This window comes from Lagopus leucura, unplaced genomic scaffold (assembly GCF_019238085.1).
Source record: "Lagopus leucura isolate 7727_CA_CO unplaced genomic scaffold, USGS_WTPT01 Super-Scaffold_100014, whole genome shotgun sequence".
Taxonomy (NCBI): domain Eukaryota; kingdom Metazoa; phylum Chordata; class Aves; order Galliformes; family Phasianidae; genus Lagopus; species Lagopus leucura.
Genome location: NW_024962268.1, coordinates 460,244 through 487,663, shown reverse-complemented (window position 1 = coordinate 487,663; position 27,420 = coordinate 460,244). Strand labels below are relative to the sequence as shown.

The following is a 27,420-nucleotide window of genomic DNA, read 5'->3' as shown; positions in this document are numbered from 1 at the left end:
TTCTTGAAGGATGAAAACTTCCATCACTCCTTCACAGGCTAAGAATTGTTTTTCCTAAGAATTTGTTTATGGAAAAAAGAGGGAAGGGTATTATGAACACGTGTATTTACCTTGTATGCAACAGCAGCTCCAGAGCAGATGTTTCCTTTTTTATGGTAACTAGGACATAATAGGACAGATTTTAACAGGTATCAAAACAATTCTGTGTAAGTTACTAGGATTTAACTTCATCATGATGTCAAGAAGTTTTCACAAACACATCCTGAGATTTCTATTTCTAAGAGCAACCATTCACACAAAGCACAATGAGCTCAAGAGACAAACTGCTTCCAAAATGATTTAATTCACAAAAGCTTAGAACACAGACATGGACCAAAAATCTTACCAAATGGCAGCTAATTGCATAGTTGTAACCGATCTTTTTAGCTTTGTGTACACTAAGAAGTCAATTTCTCCAGCAATGCTTCTATTCCTTTTGTATTTTTATTCAGCTTCAACTTTGGAACAATTTTTTTCAGTCCTTTTTTGACTGCATTTGTCACTTTTTGATCAGTGCTTCGGAGAAGGCTACAAGAAGAGGCAATGGGGAAAATAACAAGATGACAAAAGTCAATATGTAGTTCATATGAAAAATTGTCCACATGCGGAGACTAACTAAGAGACAACAGAATATAACAGTTCGCCCTGACCTATTAGAGAAAGATGTAAAACTTTCAAAAAGCATGAACATAATGACTTCTCTCAGCTGCACCAGCCCTCCTCTGTACAGCCTTGCCAGGCAAGAGTGTCAGCCCATGTTTGGGTCAGCCAGTATCAAGCTCACTCCCATTATTGCTGTCTTTCTTGCAATGCTGATAGTAAAAATGGATGTAGTCAAATACATTTAATAAAGTACTTTTAATATTCTGTGTTTCCTTTATTGCAAGACTCAAAAACTCAGTAGGTCTGTTCTTTACTAGACATTACCTTCAAGGAAAAAAAGATTATCTTTCCTAGCTAACTTTTCCTCATAAGAAAAGAGGAAATCCATAATAAACCATAGAACATAGCATAATATACAGCATAATATTCTGTGTTTCCACCTCAGTTGTCCTTCTCTCCCCTTCTTTCAAGGTAGTAGTGTTTAAATATAGTAGTGAAATGTTTTATTACAATATAAAGTAGTAGAAAGAATTACAGAATCACAGAATTGTAGGGGTTGGAAGGGACCTCCAGAGATCGAGTCCAAACCCCCTGCCAAAGCAGGTTCCCTACAGCAGGTCACACAGGTAGGTGTCCAGGCGGGTCATGAACATCTCCAGAGAAGGAGACTCCACCACCTCCCTGGGCAGCCTGTTCCAGTGCTCCGTCACCTCACTGTAAAGAAGTTCTTGCACACATTTGTGTGGAACTTCCTGTGCTGCACTTTTGGTACTACGTATACCAAAGAATGGTACACATAGTTTGCCAATTCAAAATGTTGAGTGAACACTGCCTAAAAAGTTTACTATTTTATACAATCCATATATACAATCCAAAACAGCATTAGAAGTTGCAACCAAATAAACCAGGTATGTCCAACCTGCAGCCTACTTTCTACCTCACACCACTGCAGAAAAAAAGTATAGCTAATGGTGGTGACTATGTTGAAAAATAGTGTTTTGCTGCTGAAAATGTGCTCTATCAAACAGTTATTGTGCTCACTGTATCTGTTGTAGCTTCCTTGAAAGTAAGCAGGAGGCATTACTTTAAGAGCAGCCTAAGTATATACAGCCCAAAACAATCAATTCTTGTTCACTCAGTGTGGCTCAGACAATCTATTATGTTGAACACGTATGAAATAAACTATCATTGGAAGCAAACTGAAACACACATGTACTGGTACCAAATAGGCTGCATGATGCTATTAGTCTTTACAAGCCTCACAATTATTCTATTTGACTTAAATATACAGATACTTAAAACCATGTTTCCTTCATACTCTATAAAAACGACTTTAGCGGCCCTTCTGTACCTAAAGGAGGCCTCCAACAAAGCAGGAGACATTTTGTCAGGGAAAGCAGGACAGGGGTAATGGCTTTAAACTAAAAGAGCAGATTTAAATTAGACATGAGGAAGAAATTCTTTACTTAGAGGGCAATGAGGCACTGAAACAGGCTGCCCAGAGAAACTGTGAACGGCCCAGCTCTGGAGATGTTCAAAGCCAGGCTGGATGGTGCTTTGGGAACTTGCTCAAGGGGAAGGCATCCCTGCCCATGACAGGTGGATTGGAACTAGATGATCTTTAAGGTCCCACCCAACCCACATCCTTCTATGATTCTAAGCAGTAGACATATCAAGCTGAACTGAGTAAAGCAGACAACAAATTACTGGTGCTTAAGGAGAGATTTGTTTTGTCTCCTTAGCAAAGTCACTTGAATTTCATCTGATAACATCTGTACGAATATACGTAAAGCTGCTTTCAAACTGCTAGTACCTACAGATATTTCAAGACACTGTTTTTAATGTGAAACATCTGCATGTCTCACAGTACTGCCAGAAGACAATATAGTCTTATTTTCCCTTAAAGTTCTTCTGGTAAGCAGATGTCTATGTATGGACAGAAAATTCTACAATTAAAAAAAAAAAAAAGTGACGTGAGAATGAATAAATAGTTTTGTGTACCTACACTGAAACATATCACTCACAAATTCAAAAAATACTGAGCAGAGATAACAGAAATATAAGGAAAACAGCACCTATGACATTTTGTGTACAAAACTTGATTTACAGTAAGCCCTTCTGTAACATCTGCAGAGCTCTCTTACAATCTTATGATGCTTCCCATGTTTTGTGCTTGTCCTCGGCAAGAAATAGGTGCCAAATTCTTTTACAAAAGTCAAAAACAATAAGGCAGTGGAAGGCTGGTGTCTGAAGTGTACCAGGTATCTAAGCAGGTCACTGCACTCAACAAGCTGCACATTAATTGGTCACTGTGCTTAAATGACCAGGAAGCCATAAGCTTCATATGGACTGAATGGGCAGTTCTGAAATTTTGATATGCAAAAAAGGCAATGACAGAGCAAAAATTAACTACAGTTTTGAGAACATGCAGCATCTGTAAATTACCTCTATAAGAGAGATGTGAGTTCCTTCATGATAAAAGGACCTCAGTATTTTTTTTTATATTAGAAAGCAATGATTTTATTAAGAATACTGACTAAATTAGATTTATCATTGTAGTATGATTTAGATAACTCCTCTTTACTTTAATACATAGAATAAAAAAAAAAAAAAAAAAAAAAAAGAACTTCAAACTACAAAGGATTCAGATGAAAATAAAATTCCAAAATAGAATAAAAACACCATACACCAAAACAAAACCACACCTCACAAATGCTTTCTCTTCATCCAGTTAGGCGAGGTTCAATTTTTCTGAAAAGTGTCTGACTGATAGTCTAGGGGATGAGTTCCCCTACTTGGTAACAGAGCACCTGTCAAATCTTTACCCTTTAGTGACATGTGTCATACCAGAGAGGGGTAAAAGTTCACATTCCTAAGATAAATTTGCATAAATTAACATACATGAACACATGTTCTGTGCTGTCTTCTATAATAAACACAAAACAAGTATTTACATATTTGCAGAAGTGTTCAAAAGCTGTTGAAAAGCTGTTCTCACACAGACAGCTGAACAGCTCTTCAAGTAAGATTAATGGAAAAAATTCCACAACTTAGTTCAAAATGTTATTTGGACAAACAAAATATATTAGTACATAAACCAGCAACATTATGTGTTAAATGACTCTCCTCAGTCTTAAGTTAGAGCAAAAAGTCCAAGCATTAATACACTGTCACTGCACAGGCCTTATAAAAATCTCTACTGAACATCTGTGCAGAGGATTAGATTACTTATAGGCTTTAGATGCATGTACTGAACTTGCAAGAGGCAAAGAAAGCATTACAATTTTATGAACAGAACTATCTTTACAGCCAGATCTATAAGACTACTGTGATGTTGTGTAAACTGTTTTTTAATCTGGATTGCAACTACTGTTCTAATACCATTTCTTCTCAGAAATAATCTGAATGGCAATGACTGAATAAACTTAGTATAAAACTCAGATTTCAGCAGTAAGACTCGTATTAGTTAAACACCTTTTGATTCATCTTGCAAAAGTGTGGGAATGTCAAAGTATCCTCACTCAAAGATAATAAGAAAGATGGAAAGCAAACATCAAGGAACCTACAGTAACTGTAGGAGAGGGAGTAGCTGTGGAAAAGGGGAGATGGTGTTTTCATTTTCAGAACCATTTTGTCTGTTTGAATTGTTTGCCAATTCTGCCTCAGACTAAGCCTATATGAGTAGGTCTTAAGGCAAAACCTTCAGTTTCCATGACCTGACACTAATGTTTAGTTACAGTGTGAAAACAGCAACAATTAGTACCACTGTTGGCATATGATGAAGTGATAGTAATCTGATTCTTTTGTGCTCTTTTTGATCTCTAGAGCTGCATCATTAACTAATTCCAAGTTGCAAGCCAGTCAGCTCATCATTTATAATGATCTATTCTGAATACTTATCTTTTTATGAAAACATACCTGGGCTCCATGATTAAGGCATCACGACACAGTAATAAGTTACATAAAATAAGAATCTGCACTTTGTGCAAGCTGACCCCAGTCACAGGTACTTCAGGGTAAGCTATTTTAATGTAGCTATTTGTGGAATCCTCCTTTAAGCCTTTTGTGTTTGTAAATACATGGTAGGTACACTTAAAATTAATTTTTTAATCTTATTATTTTTCCAATATTGAGTAGCTTCCTAGAACTGTAGATGCCCAAGCTCAAAGAAAAACCCTTGGAAACCTTGGAAATGCAGCTTTGAATTTTTGCAGTATCTTCTTCCACTGCAGATTTACCACTGGCAAAAAAAATGAAATCTCTGCCAGCATAGTGCCAACTGATAATTGCTGAAGAAATTATACTAAGAACTAATAACAGATAGTCATGAGCCTTACATACCAACAAAGAACAATGGCACCTCGGTTTACTTCTGCCCAGGTCTTCAAATTCTCAATACCAACACATTCTATCAATGTTCTTCCAAAGCAGCCTTTAAAACACAGAAGAGGGGCAGGGGGAGAAAAAAAAAATTAAGATAGTACCCTTATATAAAGAAGCAAGTTAAAAATTCTCTCCAACTGCAATTCAAGCAAACAGTTTTTAGCCTCTATGTGTTCATGAAGTTATTATCCCTTAAAATAATTCAATGCACTGATAGGTCTGTAGGTTTTTGACTAGTTTCTAATACTTCTAATACTAGAAGTATTGCTTAAAATTTAGCCAATTGCAACACTGGGTGACAGCTTACTAGTGTAAAGTATTATCTACTTTTCAATTTTTTCAAATGATTTCAAAGGCTATCTATAAGATACCTCTAAGAACACCACAGGTACACAGCCATATTTGAAGAACTGAACTTGAGAGTGAATTATCTTACAATTTGTAAGCTGGGCAAATTTAAGAGGAAGTAACCAAAGGTACCCCAAACTTCAGCACTCAAACACTGATGCTGTTTCTCAGTATCACTTCAGATTAGAATTCCAAATGAAGAACAGGTTAGTTTTTATTCCACTGTTCCACACGTTATAATAATTTGGTTGTTTTTTAATGCTGATGCCATAAAATCACACCAACAGAACTTAACGACACATAATTCAGTGAAAGACAAAGAAACAAAAAGTAAAAAACTTGCGTTTAAAGTGGAAACTATATACTGCAAACATAAATTAAGTCATGTAACCATCATAATATCAATTAGTGTAGTCTCCAAAAGATGTTCAGATAAAACATATCTTTGAACGTATCCAATAATTCACTTACAAAAAAAAGTAGCAAAACAGCCTCCTTTCAGAAACATTTAATAAGGCCCAGTGATCTCTCATTTTTCAAAGAAACAGCAGAAGGCTGAACACAGTAATTATTAATCGGTATTTCAGGTCTGATAATTCCACAAGAAAAAGCCCTCTACGCACAAGAGAAGTTCTCTCTTGTTTACCCTACACCATCCACCTCCATTCATTTTTCAAGTTTTTTATATAGGAGAAAAAGTAATCTCTATTCGTATATGGTGATACACATACAAAGATTTTGCAGTTATATAATAAAATGAGTTCCAAAAAGCTAAATTAAGATGAGAACATCTGTGCCCAATCTCTGCCTTCTGGGATATAAAACAGCAAAGATGTCCTATTTTTGTGCCGGAATTACTGTAGGAATAGTCATACAGTGGTACCTCAGCAGCACTAATGAACACAGTATGGATTACAGCTTGGCTCACAAGCAGTAATGAAAGAAGTCTTTCTGTCAGAAAAGCTTTACCATCTCTATTATTATCCTTTAAATTGCTGTGAGTCTGAGCAAAGAAAAATATTTTAAGCACTGAAAGTAACACTGCCCAAGTACGCAGTAAACTCAAATCTGCAAACTACACATCAGTACTTGCTTTGTAGAAGAAAAATGTGCCTTTTATGTTCTGTCCATGAAACACAATTCACAACAGCAAAAAAGACAGAATCAATGATCTTAAAAGATAAAATTTTCATTAATATGTTTACAAGAAATAAACAGAGCAATCTTATTTAGGCTATATTACAGATAACATAAAAGTACAAATTTGATCAAATAAGGCTAAATTTCTAACATACCTTCTTTCCCACTCTCTCTCATTTTTTCATCTTGCTCTATTAACCATTTCAGCACTAAATGACCTGCTGGATGCTCTGCAATGTGAAGCTTTAAAAGGGGAAAAAAACCCACAAATAAATTATTCAGTGACATTTCAAAATCCAGTTATATTATAATGCCTGCACGCTTTACTTATTTCTTCCTTTGCAAATATCTGAATATTTTTTGAAAGTTAGCAGTTTGTTCTTATTCTGCCTTGCAGCATCTAACTTTCAGTAGTATTAACTGTATTTTCTGCTCTTCATCAGCTAATATCCACCACTCTCAGCACTTAATGCTTATTTAGTAGAATCTCTAGTTGTTCTACAAAAAGATCTACACTTTCATTATTTTCATAGACTCCAAAAGTCGCCACAGTACAGCTCACAGAAAATCAGAGAAAGCATTAGTTCATTATACCATAATTATAACAAATGTGTATTTTAAGAAGCAGAGGTAAGTGATTTTGGAAACAAGAGCTTAAAGACAGGTGCTTCTTCTAGTATGTCCGGGTGTAAAGCCCACATTTCACGGTGGTGGCAAAGAAGCAAGAAATCTAGTTAATTTGTTAAGAATGGGTGATATTTTTAACATTCTTCCTCCATCTATAAACTGTCTTGATAGTTCTGTTCGTACCTGAAGTACCTCTATTGCCATTTTCCATAGGCACTATGGAGGGAGGGGCACTACAAAATTCAGGGAGGCTGAGACAATTCAGCAAAACTACAGAAATCTGGAGGGCATCTTATTTACATAACATTTTCCATTTTCTAGTCTACAGAGACTTTTGTCACTGACTTTAACTCAGCAAAACAGTGGAAAGGTTCCCATGTATGTTTTGAAGAGACAGTCATACTGCAGGAACAGCTATTAGCTACGATCTTCCCTTGCATGAATATATTCATTCCTGAAAGCTAAGAGCCCCTGTCATTCTCAGCGTAAATAGCTAAATGAACTATAAGAAGTTACTAACTGCCTGTGTTACATGACTGTCAGCTACTTTCCCACAGAATATTTAAATTAGTTCTGGAAAATTCAAGACCAGGAAGTATTTTGCTTCTCAATTCAGATGAAATTCTAGCTCAAGCCTTCATTATTACATACACAATAAGTTATTAAAGGAACATATCAGAAAACAAAGTCAGAAAACTTGTAGCGTACAAGTTTATTGTAGAAGTCCATTGGCTTCTTACATTAAGGAAAAAATACGCAGACTTCATGTTAGTAAGCAAATGCACTGCAAGATGTCAAGGTCTTATGTCCTGTTACATTACCTGCCCATCACGGCCACCTGGAACCAGCTCTTCTGCTGCTAAACTAGCAATTGCATTCAGTGTGGGCTGAATGTCACCAGTAGCTGTTCTTAAGATGTCAGCAACCAAGACAAAGGCAGCTTTGTCCATTACTACTTCTTGGGTATGTTCTTGCAAATACTCTAGCAAAGGTGGGGAAATGGCTTCCAGGAGTTCTTGGCGGCGGATTTCAGTATTCTTCTTACTGATGAAAGAGAAAGCAAATTAATGCAGAAGATTTGCTCTGTACGCACATCAAATCAGAACATACACGTTCTTTGAGACAGCTAAAAATTGTTAAAGATCAAAATAATTATTCTTCCTTGTTCCTCATTCAGTTAAACGTTGCACACATTTTGAGAAAACAGAGTAAGAATGTATACAGCCTAAAATTGTCATTAAACTTCACAAGAGTAAGTTTTTCATTAACAATGGTAATTTAACCTCCATCTGCTGGCTATTCATTTTGCAATTGCAACTACTGAGAGAGCCTGCTTAAACAATTCACTTTAAAACTCTAGCAGCTTCAAAACCTGACAAGAATCAATATCAGTACAAGATAAGCGGCTTAAAAAACATTAATTTTAAATTTTTATTGCTATATCTAAAGGTCTAGCAGACAACCTAACTCAAACAATCATCACATACAAACTTTAAACAAAAAACAGAAAAGCAAGGTCTTCAGATTGATATATAATAATAACACTTATACACCGTAAATAATGTATTATTGCATATATTTCAATAAAATTAAATTTATCATTAGGGAAAGTTGCACGAACATTTCTGGACTCTAGGAAAAAGAACGTCATATCTCAGTTACCTATGGGCATTTCCATCACCCTGCTGCAGAAGTGTGATGATTTCTGGAACAAAATGTGCAGGGTCTCTAGGACTTAGCAAGTACAGCAAGACTTTTTTTCCATGTTTGTTGGAAATTAAACTGGCCAGGGAAGCATTTAATTCCTGTAGAAGTGAATAAACAGCAATAAAACATTAATGAAATAGTAGTTTTGAGCCACCAGTAGTTATGTATTTTTTCAAATGCAAAGCTTAGAAAAGGAAAACTACATACCATAAGCTAAAGAAATGGAAGAAATGTTAATGTTTAAGACAGGTTCATCAACGTCACTGATTAGAAAACACTATGAATCAAGTTTATTAATACGTACAAGTACAAACAGCAACACATATTCTGGTACATCATAATTGTGTACAGACATGATTTGAGTAGAAATAATAACCTCAGTAGACCAAACATACAAAAGATTGTCTATACATCACCCAACAGTGATCACTGATACCATGCCGACTTTCAAATAGCTGTATAGACAGTCCTTGAGAAGGGACATCCTAAAGTGATCAGGGAAGACCCAACAGCAAAAAAGATTCCATTAATAGAACAAATCCAACTTCTGATGGCAGCACCATCAGCATTACTTGGAGTTTATGCAAGCATTAGCAGAAAGCACAGGGCTTTCCCCAAAGACTAGCTGATGGCTGGCAATAACCATTTTGTAAACTTCAGAATGAGCACCTCATCCCTTGTACAGTGAGAGGGCTTGAGAAGAAATACTTGTGTTGTTTTAGTCTGTACGTATTTGCATTTTTACCCCCTTCTTGATGAAGACTCCTTCAGACAGCAGTGCTTTTACACTAGTGCTTTCAGAATTCTGTATACTATCAATTTATTCATTTTGAAAGTACATATAAACGCTAACAGTTTAAAAATTGGAGGAGGACTGTACGTGGCTTTAGGCACTTCCATCACATTCTATGCGCCTCTGCCCTTAAAAACCCCTTCACCACTCTACCCCCACCGTTTTGAAAATTCTTTCAGCAACAGCTCATAAAAGGAACTGAATGATAATATGATTTAAACCACTTCCCCCCTCCTCTGCCCCCCCCCCGTCCCCCCAATAAACACTAGGCCTGGTTAGTTGCCTTTGAATAAAATAAAATATCATAAATATCGTATCATAAAATATCCTGAATTGGAAGGAACCTACGAGGACCATCAAGTCCAACCTGTGACTCACACAGGACTATCCATATTTTGCAGACCCTTCTTGAACTCCATCAGAAACAGTTTCCTACCATCTGACCTGAACCTCCCCTGACACAGCTCCTTTGTGAGGGAAGAGAAAGGGACAGGTGGCTAGAAGCTGGCAGGAAATGGTAAAAATCTTCATAAACTGTAATGAGCATCAGTTGGATGCAGCACTTCATGTAGTTCTTTAGTTTTTAACTCAATCTTCACATTCCAACCCAGAAGAAAGGGTGTCTAAAGGGGAAGACCCCTTCTCCTTGGCGTGTACACTGAGATTTAGATCTGTGCGTAGTTATTTTTACACGGATGACAGATGTTCAAGTATTTCAAAACTTAGAACAGGTAAATAAAATACTTAAGTTTAATACAAGCAAATACAAAAGAAATCAAGCTATAACACAGTCAATTAACATAATAAAAACATTTATCTCTAAATCTTGCAAAAGTTTATTTCTCCCACTATTTTTGTGACTGATTAATCACAGAATTTACTTGCTTTCAGTGCCAGAGCTATAGAAGCAGAAACTCTAAATGACACAACTGCACTCCTTTCAATGGAATCTTCTCCCTAACGATACTTGCTCAGAATATTCCCAGCAAGAGCTTACCCACTGAAATCTGCCTGAATTCTAAACTCTGACAAGCATTCAATATATAATTCCAATCATATATGAGGGTTTAAAGCAATATAAATTATCTGATCCAGGATTAAGGCCACATAGCTAAGAAATTATAAGAAAAGACTCTCCTTTGAGGCTTTCAGGAGTTTGCAATTCTCCCTCTACCTAAAAAATTCCCAACCATTCTTTCAGTATAACGAGCAATGCATTTTATAACATAAGAAAAATAAAAACACACAAAAGAAAGACTTGGCAAGTGTTGCTTTTTTTCTTCCACAAGTCTTTGTCTTCTTCACATTCATTCAGCTTTTAGTATGGACAGAGAGATAAGTTTAAAAGGTATTTCAGAGACTAATTTTGTTTTAAAGAAAATATTACATTCTCAATTCTTCTATAGAATATACTTCAGTGTTTGATTTCTTCATGCTTCTGCCTCTTCGTCAGACACTAGCTCTCATTCCCCATCTTAAGAGCTGGTTTTGATCTCATTTGAGAAATTTTTCATTTTCCCTGATGTCTTTTTCCTTTTCCTGGCCAGAAAAGCTACTTCTGTGCAAGAATAAGTTGCCTACACACGCTCTCCTTTACTTCTCTGTCCAGTACGATGACTAAACAGCAAACATTCAGCTATCCGGGGTATCATCAGGAAGTTTCAGGTGGTGGAAAAGATACAGAGTATTCAGATGCTAAGTGACATAGTGGAAGATAAAACCAAGCATAGTATCTTATTTAATAAACCCTCTGTATAGCAGAGCGCTTGAAACACCGTACAGAAGTTCATCAGTGATCTTGATGAAAGATAGCTTTGATTTGTTAGGGCCTATTTGTTTGGAACTTGCCCAACGTTGTTAAATCATTCAGTGGACTCTGGAAACCAGCTGTGATCACAGGTTGTATAATGGAGAATCACAAGTCACCTCCACAGTGAGATGCTTTCACTTTACCACACTAGAGAAAGGGACTCTGAAAAGAATTTCCATGGTAGGGTAAACAAACTCAGTATCTCCTGACAAAGTTCCAAGCAAAAACAAAGCAAGCCTTGTCATTTTCTCATGACAGTGTCATGCAAAGCATTTCCCTCATTTTTAACTCCCTGCCACTGGCTCTCAATTCGCATGTATCATTAATGTGATGAAACCCACTGCATGAGTATGGCTATGAGCACATTACAATATACATATAATATATATATATCAATATTATTTTATTCATGTTAGAATTAGTTCTGCATTATAAAGCCCTTCTTCTCAGTGTGAAAACAGTAAAAACATCTTATAGTAATAGTAAGAATTGCATGTAAATGTGACTTAAGTAAAAATACTTTATGAAAATTCGTTTTTGGAAAGAAGGTGGGCAAATGGGACATTCCAAAAGGAAGTAAATGCAGACAGGACTATACTACTTTTTTTGTTTACTGTGTAATTATATGCAGTTGCTGCAAAACAGCTGAACTGCTCTCATGTTTCAGATGCCTATATCCACTTTAGAAACTAGATGAATATTTCAAGGATTTTTATCCCAAACATTAGTTATCGTTTAACTATCAACACACTGAGTAAAATGTCAAGCTTTGATAGTTAATGTAAGCCTATGGCTTCAGCATCCAACCAAGAGTCCCAAGTACTTATTTTTGTAAAAAGTTTTGTTATGCTACAGTCAAACACGTTGCCATATTTCTGTTCTGCCATACCACCAACATCCCATCTGACATCATGGGTGAACACAATAAAGTTGGAGGCATTACTTTCAAAGCAGCACACATACCAGGAGAGCTTAAACTTATGACGACATTTCTTAATTTAAAGAGATTCAAGTCATTCCGTAGTCTGGATGAACATGTACAATTGTTAGCAAGTAATTAATCTAACTTAAATTCAAATTCAATAAGTAAATGCAGAGAAAATGCCGAGTTCTTTTATGACAAGAAAAAAGTGACACAAAAAGAAATAAAGTTGGAAAGGGCTTAAATGATTTCTAAGAAGTGGATGGATTCTTATTGTCATACACTTGTACAATGAAAAATGAGATAATGCCTGTGTTTTAGGAAAAAAATAATTACTTACAGTTATAATTAACTGTTTCACAAGTTTAGTGTCGTCGATGCAATCAAATGCTGCCAACAAAACCAAATGAGAAAATTCACCCTGCAAGGATGGGAACAGAAAACTTCAGTGACACAGTCGATTTCTGTGAACAATTCATTTTGTAATAATTCATTTTGAACCAACACTTAAGACAGTTCAACATTACCTGAGCATACAAGCTAATTCTGTCTGCGTCAGAACAAACCTGAAATCCAGGCTTAAGAGAAGCCTGTTTCTAAAAATGTAGATAAATTTGATCTGTCATTATACACTGCTATATTGCTTTATCATATGCTAGATATTAACAATACAATACAATTGTATAATCATCACCTGAAATCATAGGATTTGCTTTGCTGGCACGCTGTATTCAGATTTTCATTCACAGAAATATGAAATGGTTTGGGTTGGAAAAGCTCCAAACCCCTGTCATAGGTAAGGACACTTTCTACTTAGATCAACATGCCCAAAGCCTCAAGGATCCTGGCCCAAGTTGATTCAGTCAAAGTCATCACTGGCTTTCTAGGCTGCAAGTTCTAGGCTGCATCACACTTCCAGGTGTTGTCAAGCTTTTCATCCACTTGTACACCAAGGCCTCTTCTGCAGAGCAGCTCTCTGCCCAGCCTGTATTCACATCTGGGGTTGCCCCAGCACAGATGCATGCACTTGCACTTGATGTTGCTGAATCACATTCACTAAGGCTCATCTGTTGAGCCAAGAAGATTCCTCTAGTTAGCATCTCTTCTTCTCCAATATGTCAATTGCACCTCTCAGTTTAGTACTGAGTTGCTGAGTTGGCAGAGTTGCTGACAATGCACTCAATCCCACTGTCAAGGTTGCCATCAAACATGGTATGTAGTAGTGGTCCCAGCAGTGAACACAATTAGCAACTAGTTTCCACTTGGGCACTGAGATGATGACCACACCTTTTGAATGTGACCATCTAGCTAATTCCTTATTTACCCAGTGGATTATCCATCAAATTCATGTATCTGCAATTTGGAGACAAGGATGCTTTGCACAAGTACGAGCAGATGATACCATATGCTTATCAGCCAACACTGTAAGCTCTGCCATGGATGGTAATTTTCAGGAAACTTTTTTGCCTTTAGTGAAGCCATGCTGGTTGTCACCAATTATCACTCTATCCTATGTGCCGTGACACAGCTTCCAGGAGGCAGAGGGCTAAGCCTAATGAGCCTTTAGTTCCCCAAGTATTCCTTCTTTCCCCTTTCTAAAAATAGGGTTATGTTTCTCAATTCCAGTCACGGGGAACTTCACTGGAGTGCCTCAGCTTCTCAGATATGATGGATACAGCTGACTAAGTTTATTCTCCTGTTCCCTCAGGACTCATGGATGGAAATCATCAGGTCCCACGGATTTGTGAACATTTAGGTTCCATAAATGGTTTCAAAGCTGATCCTCTTCTATAGCTGATCCTCTTCCTAGTCCCTGCTTTTGTTTGCTGGGATTTGAGGAGTGTGGCTAGAACACTTTCTGGTAAAGACTGAGGCAAAAAAAAAGTAATTCAGCACTTCAGCTTTCTCTATATGCCACGTAAATAGGTCTCTTGTTTTCTTTTAGAGAAAAGAAACATCCTGACATTTTTGTCTAACTTTCTCACTGTTAGGAACATAGCTCTCGAGAGCAGAGGAAGTGAGCCTTGAGTATCAGCCAAGTTTTTTGGGACACCTATCTCTCCAGGGCTTTATCCCAATAAGCCCTAACAACCAGATCCTGGAAGAGATCGAAAAGTCTTCTGCAGTGCATTTGCTTAAAACTGAAATGAAGTAGATACTATAGTTCTGTAGAGCACATATCTAGCAAAGTCAAATCTACACAGCACAGGCAGAACCCAATTCATTTGCATGTCAGTGAGATTATATGAGGGTGATGCTAAACCTTCAATAATCCCAAACTGTTTTAACTGATATTCAACCTGTTTCTGATTTTTGCACACATATTTTTGGTATGTGAAAAATCAGATAACATTACTAAGGCCAGTGGTCTTCAAAGTCGAGTGTGCAAGACAATCCACTGGGGTATGAGAAAAATGTTCTTGTACCATTTGAAAGTAAGAGATACTTTTGAAATTGCATTTCTCATCTTTTTTAGTTTTAAAAAGTGTATGTTATTATGTATCTGTTATATCACTACATCATACTGTATATTATTAAGAAATAAATGTACATAGTGGGGATAGGGTTGCATGGTCAGAAAAGCCTGGAGACTACTGACTATGCTATTAGTAAACAGAACATCACAGCATCCATACGGAAAGAAATCTAAGAAGAGATTATTATTTTTTTTGCAGGTGTAACAACAGTGCTGTCCAAAACTACAACTGCTACTCTGTGCCCCAATCGCCAATCACATCCCATCCCTGGAGGTGCTCAAGGCCAGTCTGGATGAGGCCGTGAGTAATCTGGTCAAGTGGAAGGTATTCCTGTCCACGACAAGGGGTCTGGAACCTAATGATCTACAAAGGTCTCTTCCAACCCAAACTATTTTCTGATTCTATGACTCTTACACAAAGTAAATACAGACTTCTTCCACTGTATATCAGTTCATGATTAGTTCATTTTGAAGCTCCCACAATTAAAAATCTGTGTCATGGTTTTTGGTAATAACCTTACCAATGACATCCCCAGCACGTATTAAATTTTAATCTCTATCTAGAAGAGGAAGTATTTCAGTCACAACAATCTGACCAAGGAGTAGTATAAAAACAAAGTATAAAGATAGGCTTGAACATACCTGCTTTCTTTCTGTCTCAAACAATTAATTCTCCTATACATGAATTAAAGAGCAAAGCACTGCAGTAGAAAGAATTACAATTTACTCTGCTGCCTGAAGGAATAATACTGCATGCAGTGCACACAATAAAGCTTCTCAGTGCCTTCAAATATACTAGTATAAGCTGCTGATTATTTCAGACTATTTACTACACCATCACTACTGCAAATCTAATTCTGGGATCTCATAGCTGCTTCCAGTTGCGCAGTACACACACACAAAAAATATCAGCCTTTAATCATACAATAGTTATTTCTGATATATTTTTATTTATAACTAATGAACACTCACCGTAGCTATTTTTTCAATGTATGTCTTCATAGTTTTCACAATAACTTTTCTGTCCTATCCAAAAAGGAAGGAAACTCAAGTGAGCTCATAATGCCAGTAAGTCTGAACAAGTGTGCTTTTATTTACTCCTTCAAAAAGACAACTTCCACTTTGCTTCCTAAAACTAAAAATAGTCACTGAAGTACAACATTTGTACTATGTCAGCACTCAAAAAACAATGCAAAGGGTTAAATCTGAATTTACAGTCTCACTACAGTCTCAGAGACATTCTGTGAGGTATCTACATGTTTAGTCCAGGAATGGGAGATCCCAAAAAGAAGTAACTTAAAAAAAATCTACATACAGCCACTTATTTTCTGTCAGTTACTTACAGAATAGGAATGCTCTTCAACTCTTTGTTTGGAAAGAAGCCTAATCAATATGACCAGAAACTCTGAAGCAGAGATTCTACTTGCAAAACCCCTCAGAGCAAGATTTGTTTTCGGAGAAAGCTTCCTCTGTGGTTCTCCTTTCAGCTATTATGACCATTGCTCAGTCTTTTTTAGATACATCACTAATCTCCAGTACCTAGCAAATTCTTTTTTAAAAAGGTATTTGCTTTTTTTGCTAAGCAAAAAAATTGAGATGTTATTACAGCATTTACAAGAACTGATGGTACACACCTTGAAGAACTTCAAGAAATCATGTCAGCAGAAACAGTTCTTACTTTTTTTTTTTTTGTTTTAAAGTCTTGATATTTTAAAAGCAAGTATTGTTTCTTTCTTATCATCATTTTCCTACTGCCAATTCCACTTGCATTAAGAAGTCTGCAGGATGAATGAATGGCTAGTAAGAGTTTTATGTGCTAAGCCAAAAAATACTGCTGAAAGGAAAAGTAGATGCTTCCATTTCACGAATTCTCACAATAGCATCCAATTCTCAAGTTCCACAACTTACACTTGCCTATGTAAGCGAAACAGGACTACTTGTAAATAGAAGAACCTATGTGAACAGTAATGCAGATTGGGCCTAAATTCAACTAGAAAGCAAATAAACATTACCTTGGGGGTACCATGCCATAAACAGTGCATTGCCACTCTGGCTCCATCATGAGTGTGTGCCAGGTAGATGACAGCCTCTCTGATAGCTTCTATCATTTCCTGAAGAAGAAAAGGTGATCAAATAAAAAGGAAAAAGAACAACCTGTGGAATTTTTCACATGGAGACATCAAAACAATTTCTGCCCACAACACTACAGAGAATATTACCAGCCCTACAGAACTACTCACTGCCTTGATTTACAAAAAGTAGCCTCCAAAAGATCACCAAGGTCTATAAATGACACAAGTCTGCCCACTCCAAAACTACACTACCTACTGTGTTAAACTAGTACCATAGTACTAGTAGTACTATGAAGTACATAGAAGCTTGTCTGTTGTCCCATTAGTGAAAATTCTCAGCATGGTTCTCAGAACTGACAGATATTAGAAGAGACAACTACAACTATTAATTTAGGGAAAAAAACAACCATGAGGGCATACAGTTCATTTATACACACAGGACATCAGCGAGAGAATATGAAGAACTAAAAGTCATTTAAATATCAAAAGTCCCTAGAAAGTGCTCATTCACATAACTGTCATCACTAGTTATGTGCAGAGGCACAGACAGCTCTACAAAAAGAGTTTCCAAATGATGACATTTGCACAAAAACAGAATTAAATTCAACAAACCACCCTTTGCACAAGAAGATTATTCCAGTGATACCAGGACCGCACAAAAATAAAAACAAAGAAGAGACACATTCTTACTCCTCTTGAAGTAGAAGAGCATTGTTAATTCACAACTATTTTCTGTTGAATTACTATAGAAAACTATACTCAAAAATCCTGAATTAGGTGAAATATTGATTTAGACTAGGCCATGAATAATCTACCTCACTACTCTTATCTTTGGCTTTGTTCATCACAACAAGCTCAGTCTAGGTGAAAACAGGGGACACACAGTAAGTATGGAAAGCTCCACATGGCCTGGATTTAGATGGCGCTGAGCTGCAGAATGAGGATAATGGACAGTGGTTGGAGACAGGTCAAACTAGGTGAGATACCACTGCATTAATGTGAAAGCTCACTGTAACTAAGTCTTCATACAACACCATTCCCCAGTTACTCATCTGGAATCATCAGATGTACAAGGCTGGCATTTCAGTATATTTTCTTTTAGAGGCAACGCTTTCACAACATAATTAAAGTTATTTCATTGAAAAGCAAAAGAAAACAAAATATAATGAAAGAATACTTACAGATCTTTGTTTTGGAAGAGCATGAGTGAAAAAGTCCAAAAATACTTTATGTACCAGTGAGTGTTTTATCACAGCCTCTCTGTATTTGGAAAGAAGAACTAAGTAAAAGCCCTCCAAAAGCAACAGTTCTAGCAGATGTTAGCACTACTTCCTCTGTATTTCCAAAAAAAGAAAAAGCATGGTGTGCAGAAAACTCATAAGACATGTATGATGTATTCACAATGTGTGGGAAATTCTACCAATAGATTCAAAAACCAAACTAGATATTTTAATCTTAAAGACCACTCAAGAAGTTTATTCAGGCACACCGCATTCTTTAGAGTTTGACCAACTGATTTGGGCAGGTACTTCATAAAACTTAAGATATTATCACAGCGCTAAGGACAAAATCATCATTTCTTGCTACCCAATGCAGAAATATTAAAGGTGAAAGAGAAGCAGTGTTATTCTTATACATCATCTATATACAAGTATCACCATCTCAAAAACAAACAGATGCATACTAGACTGACACCTGTAAGTCAGTTTTGGTCCTTACTTTTGTGCCATTGGTGTAAGTATCTGCTTCATTTCATCTAGAATGGCCTCTCTCTTCTCAGGCTGAGCTTCTAACACTTTATCCAGTGTTGGGACGAGTGGTGTCTGAAATGAATATCCATTCAGAGTTTTAATTATACCCTTCCCAATGTTAGAGTTCATAGAAAATGTTATAGTCCCTTGTCAATCAGCAATTCATTAACAATATCACAAAGAAAATGAAATGTCTGCAAACTATCAGTGTAGCTACTTTGTGCATGTCAAACTATACACAAAAATACATCTACAGGTCTGTGTAACTGTTATGAGCAAACAAAGCTACCTCTATAGCCTGAGCTGTTTTCTGGCAATTACAGCCAGCTCTTCATGAGGCTGGCAGGTACCTGGTAAAAAAAATCACACTAAACTGGCAGTGTGTTTCTGAAGAAAAGTTTTGCAAGACAGCATACATAGATGTCAGAGGGTAATACATCAATGAACTAAGTTAGAGGTACAAGAAATTCCAGGCCAAGAAAAGCATGGGAAAGGAATACTACATAAATCTTCTATATACTAAAGTTTGCTGGCATCTAGTTTAAACGCGTGCACTGTAAAACCTAATTTCTAAAGGTTGTGTACTCCCAGAAAAATTACAGTCCATGAACAAAGAAAGTAAGCCTTTTCTGTTAAAGTGCTGTTAAATGCTTTAATTAAGCTTGAGATAACCTGAAATAAAAATGACAATATAGTTCAGAAGTTGTTGTTAAAACCCTCTAAAATTCTAAAAAAAAAAAAAAAGAAAAAAGAAAAAAAAGTGAGGTACAAAAGTCACTCTGAAGTAGTTAATAATTGGGGAAAACAATTTTGTACGTAGTAGGAAATATTTATTTCTCTATTAACAGGGAACAAAAATCTGTAAGTCAGCAGGGAAAAAGAAACACTAGGTCAAAAGAAAGGAGGTAGTACTTTTTTTTTTTTAAAAAAAAAAAGATCTGCCACTGTCTGCAAGGTATATGCATCTAAATGATTTCAAGAGTTTGGATTCAATCCAAACCTTCACTGGAAAAAGAAAATAAACCAAAATTGCATGTTGTGTACAGAAACAAGTGCATCTCGCTCACACTCAGTTCTCACAGTATAAGATAGTTTTAATGTAGAAGCCATCTACAGCATTGATGGGGAATTAAATCACAATCTTATCTCAGTAAGGATGACTATTTCAGGCTAGACACTGTAACAACTCCAGCTAAGCCAAGAGAGTGGTGAGGTGCAGGAACAGGCTGCCCAGAGAGGTTGTGGATGTCCCATTCCTGGAGGTGTTCAAGGCCAGGTTGGATGAGGCCCTGGGCAGCCTGGTCTAATATTAGATATGGAGGCCGGCTGCCCTTCATGTGTCAGGGGGGTTGGAGCTTCGTGACCCCTGAGGTCCCTTCCAACCCAAGCCATTCTATGATTCCATGATAAACACTGGACTGCAGAAAAAGCTCGTACATGAATGTACTTCACGTAGATCAAGCTGAAGAATACAATCTTAACCTATAGCAGAAATATGCAATTTACTCGTGCATTTACATATGATAAATTAGAATGCATTTGGACATAGAAAGGAATTTTACTGGAGAATACTGTACACAAGGGAGGTATCAGTAACACAGGGCACTGGATGACAGAATACCTTAAAACAAAAGGAATAAATCACCTTGTAAACCTGAAAAGTATTTCCATATAGTTCTTCTGTCAGCATATTTCTCTGTTCCAGAATGGCTTTGTCATTATATGCATATTCCACTACAGCAGATGCTTCAGCATGACGGAGCATTTTTTTCACGTGACCTTTAAAACTTCTTATTATTTCAGCAATTTGTTGTTTTGTCCTGTTTCACAGGGAAAGATTGATAGCAGTACTTGAAACATTAGGGAGGATATAATCTAGCAGTAGCTTCATTTCTGAAAACCTATGTAGGTGATAAGTATTAGCAAACAAACCAAGAAACATATGCAACAGGGCGGATAATCTTTATGATATTAAATATGTACAGAAAGGCAGGCATCCACAAAAGTTATAAAGGATGATCAAAGATACATAAGAGAAGAAACCTGTGGATAACTACAGAAGGATAATTTCCTGAAACACTTCTTGACAAAAAGAGAATAGCCATAGGAAATATCAAATACTCACTGCTACAAACACATTCCCATAGACATAGCTTTTTTAAAATCATCATTGATTTTAATAGATAAAGATTAACACTCATGCTGGAAATCAAAAATGCAAGATAAATAAGCAAATTCACTTCATACTCACCCATACATAAGAAACTTTTTCACAATATTCCTGGAATATTTTGACTTACTCAACTCCACAAGGCTATCTAGAAAAAAAGGGAAAAAGAATAGGCTCACTTTGATTTTCCTTTATATCAACACGTAAGTAATGGCTTTGGGTTTTGTAGTGCCTTTCAAGACCTCACTGGGAATAACACATCATGTCACCATAAAGTTAACAGTACTTATGAGAAAACAGCACAAAATCATACAGGTAAAAGGCAGATGGGAAAAAATACCTTTTAACTCTTCAAATGTCTCTTGCCTTTGCTTGTCATTACCATATTGAATAAAGCACTGGATCACTCGAGTTGAATCATGTGCAAATGCTAGCTGCAGGACAGAAATGTTCCGTTACTCTAGAGCATTTGTATGATACTATGCACCAAATTTATTTTACATTTTATCTCCAAAAGAGCTTTATGCCACATGCAGCACATAATTCCGATTACAATAATCACCTGCTAAAGCATACTAATTTTTAAAGTGTTTTTATTACTTTAAAAATATTCTATAAAACAACACAGAGAATGTTTGCAATTGGTGACAATTAAGAACACCTGTTATATACATGAAATATTCAGTACTGAATAAAAACTCATTTTCACTTGTGTCCTATGGAATTTCAGAATGAATGTTACCAAACAGTTTCAGTTCTGCATGGCATATCAAGAACCACTCTAGGATGCAGCAACATACATTTCCAGGCAAATTCACATATTCCGTGAATTAACTGTACCAAAGCATTCTTTTGGCTTAGGATCAAAGCAATACTTCTGCAGTGCATTACCATAAAGCAACAGCCAGAACTCTGAGGGGCTGATTGTAAACTTCACTTTCAATTAGTTTCTTTAGACTTGGCAAAGCATCCCTGCACTACTGTCCTCAAATCTAAGAGCCAAATCAGCCTTGCAATCCTATTTTTTTTTCTTTTTGGGAAAGACTTGCAGCTAAAATAACATTCTCTGTAGCTTTTGGGAGACTGGGTTGGTACTGAATTATATAAACAATTCACCATTTTTAAAAGGAGCTTCTGTGAACTTTGCAGGTTATACAGCATTTGTTAATGGCATTAGCTTTCCTTACGTTTTTGATTTTTCCATGAAGTAGTTTTTGTAGCTCATTCATCAGCTTTTCCCGCTTCTCCTTATCACATTTCTTCCTGCAGGAAGAGAAGTAAAGCAACCTTAAGGAAACTGCATTTTCACAGGTTGATGCAGTTCTATCTCAATGTTAAAAAGCAAGGTATTATAACATATTATGAGATTAGCTCCTGCTAATCCACATTTACACTGCCATTAATTAAAGCTGAGGCATAATAAAGTGGCTTTAGTGCCAAGAAACCAAACCAGATATTCATACTTCAAAGCCATTTTCTTAGTAACAGCTATAATTAGCCTAGAAACTCAATTCTGCAATCAGAACTGTTAGTGCCACTAAGATACAGAAGATCCTTACGTGCCTTACAGCCAACTGTAGAAAACATGCAATTAGAGCAACACAGCAAAATTAACTCCTCTTTCTGTCATAAGGCCACAGTCCTGAATTGCACTTGCCAAAGAACACTACCCTCCAGAAAACACTAAAAACCTCAACAAGCTTGCAGTTATCCAACTGCAAGATTAGACTAAAATGTGTGGTTGATAGTTCAAAAGACAAGACAAATCCTCAAACATCTTAGTCTACAAATGAAAAATCCAGATATTTCTATAATGATGAAAGATGACACTTCACTTGAAGTCTCTGAAGACTTGCATATAATGGTGTCATTTCAAGACAGTTCCACAGTGAAAACACAGGTTCACAAAAGTTACCAAAAGGAAGTACTCCAACTTATGACAATGAAAGACAAAAAAAAAAACATTACCTTCTCACGCTCTCCCATATTTGCTTTGATTTTACAATTATATCATAATTACTTTTATCATTAAGTTGCCTGCTTTGCTTTAACTCCTTCTTTTTCTTTTTAAAGTCATTCCATTTAGGCTTCTTAGAATCTGACTCTGAAAACAGAAACATCAGAAACACTTATTTTCTATAGTTGAGAAGAGAGGAGCAAGGGAAACCTTTAAGTGTGAGCTGCAGTAACTCTTTGACTTCAATTCCTAATGTGCCAGGAGCTTTGTCTGCATTTTCCCAGCACAAATATTTCATAAACATGCTAAGCTGGTAGTTTCCAGTTTTAGAATAGCAGAAGAACAAGGCAAACAATGATTCTTCTCCTCAAAGCTCACTCAAAGGATGCACTGCAAACATCTTCACAGCTTCAACATTGACCCTGGATATAGCTACCACTCTGTGACTGTACAGACCCAGTGAATTCTCCCTTTGGCTCTTCCATACAATCCTTTACACCCCTTTACAAGGTACCTCGAAGACCAACCAGTTCCAACCCCCTGCCATGGACAGGGCTGCCATCCACTAGATCAGGCTGCCCTGGGTCCCATCCAACCTAGCTCTGAACATCTCAAGGGATTGGGCATCCACAGCTTTGCTGAGCTAGGGCCTCACCACTCCAAGCAACAAATTTCTTTATTATTCTTTATTTTTATATTGGGGAGCAAAGAACTGGATACTATACTCCAAGTGAGGTCTGACCAGGGCAGAGTGGAGGGGAAGGATCACCTCTCTTGACCTGCTGGCCCACTCCTTTTAATGCACCCCAGCGCCCCTGAAAGGTGAGACAGGCCCCACAAATGAAAGTAAAAAGGCAAGAAAGCTTCACAGTGATTGACAATAAGGAGGGTGAAGGGGCATAGTTAGAGATAGTTTACAGAAACAGGAATGTAGAGCTTGTTAGAAAATAAGGGATGGCAGACACTGGGTCTGGGATAGTGAGGGGGATGAAGGCCATAAAGATAAGGGTCTGAGCCCGAAGACATTTGGCAGGGAAGTGATTACATGTCCACAGGGCAAGAAGGAACCAGTTTGGGGGGGATGCCCCCCCAGAAGGCCAGGAGTTTACAGCAAAAATGGTCAGAAGCCTTCCTGAGGAAAACAACAAGTCTTCATCCCACAACCCACTGTGCACGTGCAGGAGGGAAGGGTCTGCATGCTAACGAACTCTCAGAGGTGTAACGAATGTGCACCCGAATTCTATGAAAACTATTGATTATGTATTAGCTTGGCCTATATCTGGAGCATGACTTTTCCTGACGGTGTGCAAGTCAGGTGATCTATCCCCCCTCACACCTGGAGTCTGCACAGCACTGAATAAACTGTATCTGCTTTGTAATCTCACTTGGGTTACAGAGTTTGATTCTGCATGTCACTCACTGGCCTTTCTGGCCACAAGGGCACACTGCTGGCTCACACACTGGCCAACCTACCATCCACCAGGACCCCCAGGTCCTTCTCCACATTCTGATGGCATATGAACTACTTAAACTCAATACTGCACCTTTATATTCGACTTCAAGACAGCTCATAACTAACTGCTGGTTTTCATGACTTCAGCCCACATTTAATCAAGAGAAATAAACCATTACACAGGAGACACTAAATCCAAACTTGGAGTCACTGAGTCAATTAGGAAAAAGTGATTACAAGATCAGGGCTGAGGAAGACAAACCAGTATAAAGGGCATAGCAAAAATCTCAATTTCATCTAAGTCAGCCCTAAGAAAAAAAGAAAAAAAAAGTCGATCCACTCACCTCTCTCTGTGCTATCCTCATATTTCCTCTTCTTTGCAAGCTTTTCTGTTTGCTGTTTATTCTTGACTTGTTTGACACTAGCTCTTCCAGGTCTTAAATTTCCTTTCACAGGCTTTTTGGAAATGGATGTAGGCTTTTCCTCCTTATCTCTTTTACTATGAAAAGTCTTTGAAGGAACTGAATCTAATTAAAAAAAAAAAAAAACTCCACAAATTAAAATATTACCCTAGAACCATTGTTGCTTCAAAGTAATAATTCTTAAAACAAGAATCAGACTACCCTGTCACAACGTACTGTTTTGTTGGTTTTTGTTTTTTTTTTTAATTTTTTATTTTTATTTCAGTCCATGAGTCCCCCTTTCCTGCTCAGTTTTCCCAGAAAGTTTTGCCTCGTCCAAGCACTATTTTTAATCTACAACATAAAGGCCCAGGTACAAAAAGGATTAATCTGAATTAAGGATACCAAAATCACAAGTGCCACAATTGCCTCTTCACAGTTATGGTCAGAGCTGTTTTGACATCAGTTCCGACCATACTTGAATATGTTAGATAGCATAGATAACATATTATCCCAATTCTAATCCATAGCACTTTGCACAACATGGCTTCAACTCTCTAGTAATTCTTGCTTTTTAAATGGAGGAAAGCAAAGACCAGAATAAGAAAAAACATCAACAACTTCATATTTTTAACAAGAGTATTTTAGCTCAACCAAATACAGCTGAAGGGCTTACAATCCTTTAGCTTTACTTTTTCCAAACTGTTTTAATTGTTCACCATTACTATAGCTTTGAATGTGACACAAAATCAGACCATGGCTGAGCTTGGAAGGAGCCTCTGGGTCCATCTGCTCCATCCCCTGCTCACATAGAGTGACCCAGGGCAGGGTGACCTGTGCAAAGTCCAGATGGTTTCTGAAGGTCTCCAAAAAAGAGATCCCACACACTCTCTGGTAAATCTGTCACTTGCACAGTAATGAATTGCTTCCCAATGTTCAGATGGAACCTCCTGTGATCCAGGTTTTGCCTTCTGCCTCTTGTCCAGGCACTACTGAAAATACCATGGCTCTTCTTCTTTGCACTGTCTTTTGCAGTATTTATGGGCACTGAAAAGACCCCCTCGGACACTTCTACTCTTCAGGCTTAACAGTCCCAGCTCTCCAAGCTTCTCTTCACAGCAGAGGTACTCCAGTCTCTTTGTCATCATGGTGGCCCCTCACCGGTCTCTTTTCAGTATGCCTACATCTTCCTTCTACTGGGAGGCCAGAAGTAGAAAAAGGACTCTCAGTGTTTCTAAGACAGCAGCTGAAGAAGCATGCCTCCTGATGTGGTGACAACACTGCTTAACAAAGCTCAGGATATCACTCATTTGTTTTGCTGCAAGGGCACACAGCTGGCTCATAGTTTAACTTACTGCCAACTGGAACAGCAATACTTCTTCCATACAGCACAGCTTTTCACTGGGGTGGCCACAGCATGTCCTGATGCTGTTCCTCCCCATCTGCAGAACTCTGCACCCAACTTACCATCAGCTCATTCTTCCAGTCTGTTCAGGTCCCTTTGGATGACAGCACAGCTTACTAGTGAATCAGTGACTCTCCCTGCTTATGTTACCCACGAGGTTACTAGGAGTGCACTCTAATCCATCAACCACGCTAACAAAAATGTTAAACAGTCCTGGACTCAGTACAGACATTAGAGCGCTCTGCTCATCACTGGCTTTCAACCAGACCTCACACTACTGATCACCATGTTTTAGCTCTCAGCACTGTGCCAGTTTTCAACCCACCTCACTGCTCATCCAGTACTTTGATCAGCTTATCTTAGGATCTCATGGGAGATGGTGCCTTACTGAAGCCCCATCAGAATACGGGCACTGTTTTCTCCAAGTTCACTGGGCCAGCCGTTTCATCAAAAAAGGTCATCAATTTGGTCAAGACAGAAATAAAGTTCACACGTACAACAATCGTTTAGTCAGAGCTCTCACGAGCAAGCCTTTGCTTCCTTACCGTCATCTTTCTTAAACTTTCGTTTTCCACGCAGCTGTTTTCCACGAGGTCCTTTCCCGCTCTTTCCTGGAAACTTCTTGTTATTCCAGGCTTTCATCGCGACAACACTGCAAACGGAGAAAGAAACAGCGTTACACCAATTCTACGCCGCTAACGTCACAACGAATCACGACCCCGAGCCCTTCCCGCGGCGGCCCTGACCTGCCTGGGGCGGCGGCACGGCGCTGAGCCCGTCCCCGGTTGCCGCCGCCAGAGCGCGGCAGGCGCCCGCAGTCCAGCTCCGAGCTCGGCTAGTGAGGCCGCGGCTGGCTAGGCCCGCACAGCCCCGCCTCCGATCCCCACGGCCAGTCCCGCTGTCGGCACCCAACTCCCGGACAGCGGTGGGCGCCGCAGCCCCGCTAATGAGGACGGCTTTACCTCCTGGCTCCTCCGACTCCTCCCTGTCCCGCCCGCGGTCTCTCGCTTCACACGTGCCGCTTGCTATTGCCGCCGGCGTGCTTTACGGCGGCGCGCGCCACCGGCATGGCTCTCCCGAATGATGTCGCGCGACAGTGTCGTAACAGGACCGTAAAGCGCCGTGCGGAAGCGTGGCGCGCCTTTCTGCTCTCCCTATCCGTCCCGTCCCCGCTCGCCTCGTGTTCGGCGTGACCGAGCTCCTATAAGCTACTGCACGGCGATGAGGGGTAGCAGCGGTGCGGGAGGACGGCAGGCGGAGCCTGCTTACCTCAGCTGTGCTGGCCTTGCGGGGTCGCGCCCGGCTCTTCGAGGGGCCCTCCGGCTGCGGTCCGTGGCCGTAAAGCCGCGCTTATCTCACCGGT

The 27,420-nt window shown here is 38.3% G+C and overlaps 1 protein-coding gene across 3 annotated transcripts; it reads right to left on the bottom strand.

The window, feature by feature from the left end:
* Positions 1–324: 324 nt before the first annotated feature.
* Positions 325–27,420, bottom strand: PUM3 (pumilio RNA binding family member 3). Of its 3 annotated transcripts, none has more exons than XM_042875440.1 (18): positions 27,327–27,420; positions 26,603–26,709; positions 24,596–24,778; positions 22,810–22,945; positions 22,029–22,104; positions 21,182–21,275; positions 20,923–20,989; positions 20,317–20,491; positions 18,640–18,743; positions 18,102–18,180; positions 16,861–16,959; positions 15,821–15,874; positions 12,713–12,793; positions 8,803–8,945; positions 7,962–8,184; positions 6,669–6,756; positions 4,984–5,074; positions 325–567 (listed from the first exon to the last, which is right to left on the bottom strand). In XM_042875440.1, the coding sequence occupies exons 2-18, from the start codon at positions 26,697–26,699 to the stop codon at positions 438–440; spliced, it is 1,920 nt and encodes a 639-aa protein (XP_042731374.1). In that variant the 5' UTR covers positions 26,700–26,709; positions 27,327–27,420; the 3' UTR covers positions 325–437. The 3 variants fall into 3 exon arrangements, with proteins under 3 accessions (XP_042731374.1, XP_042731373.1, XP_042731375.1); XM_042875439.1 differs by lacking the exon at positions 27,327–27,420 and adding an exon at positions 27,020–27,118; XM_042875441.1 differs by lacking the exon at positions 27,327–27,420 and adding an exon at positions 26,804–26,824.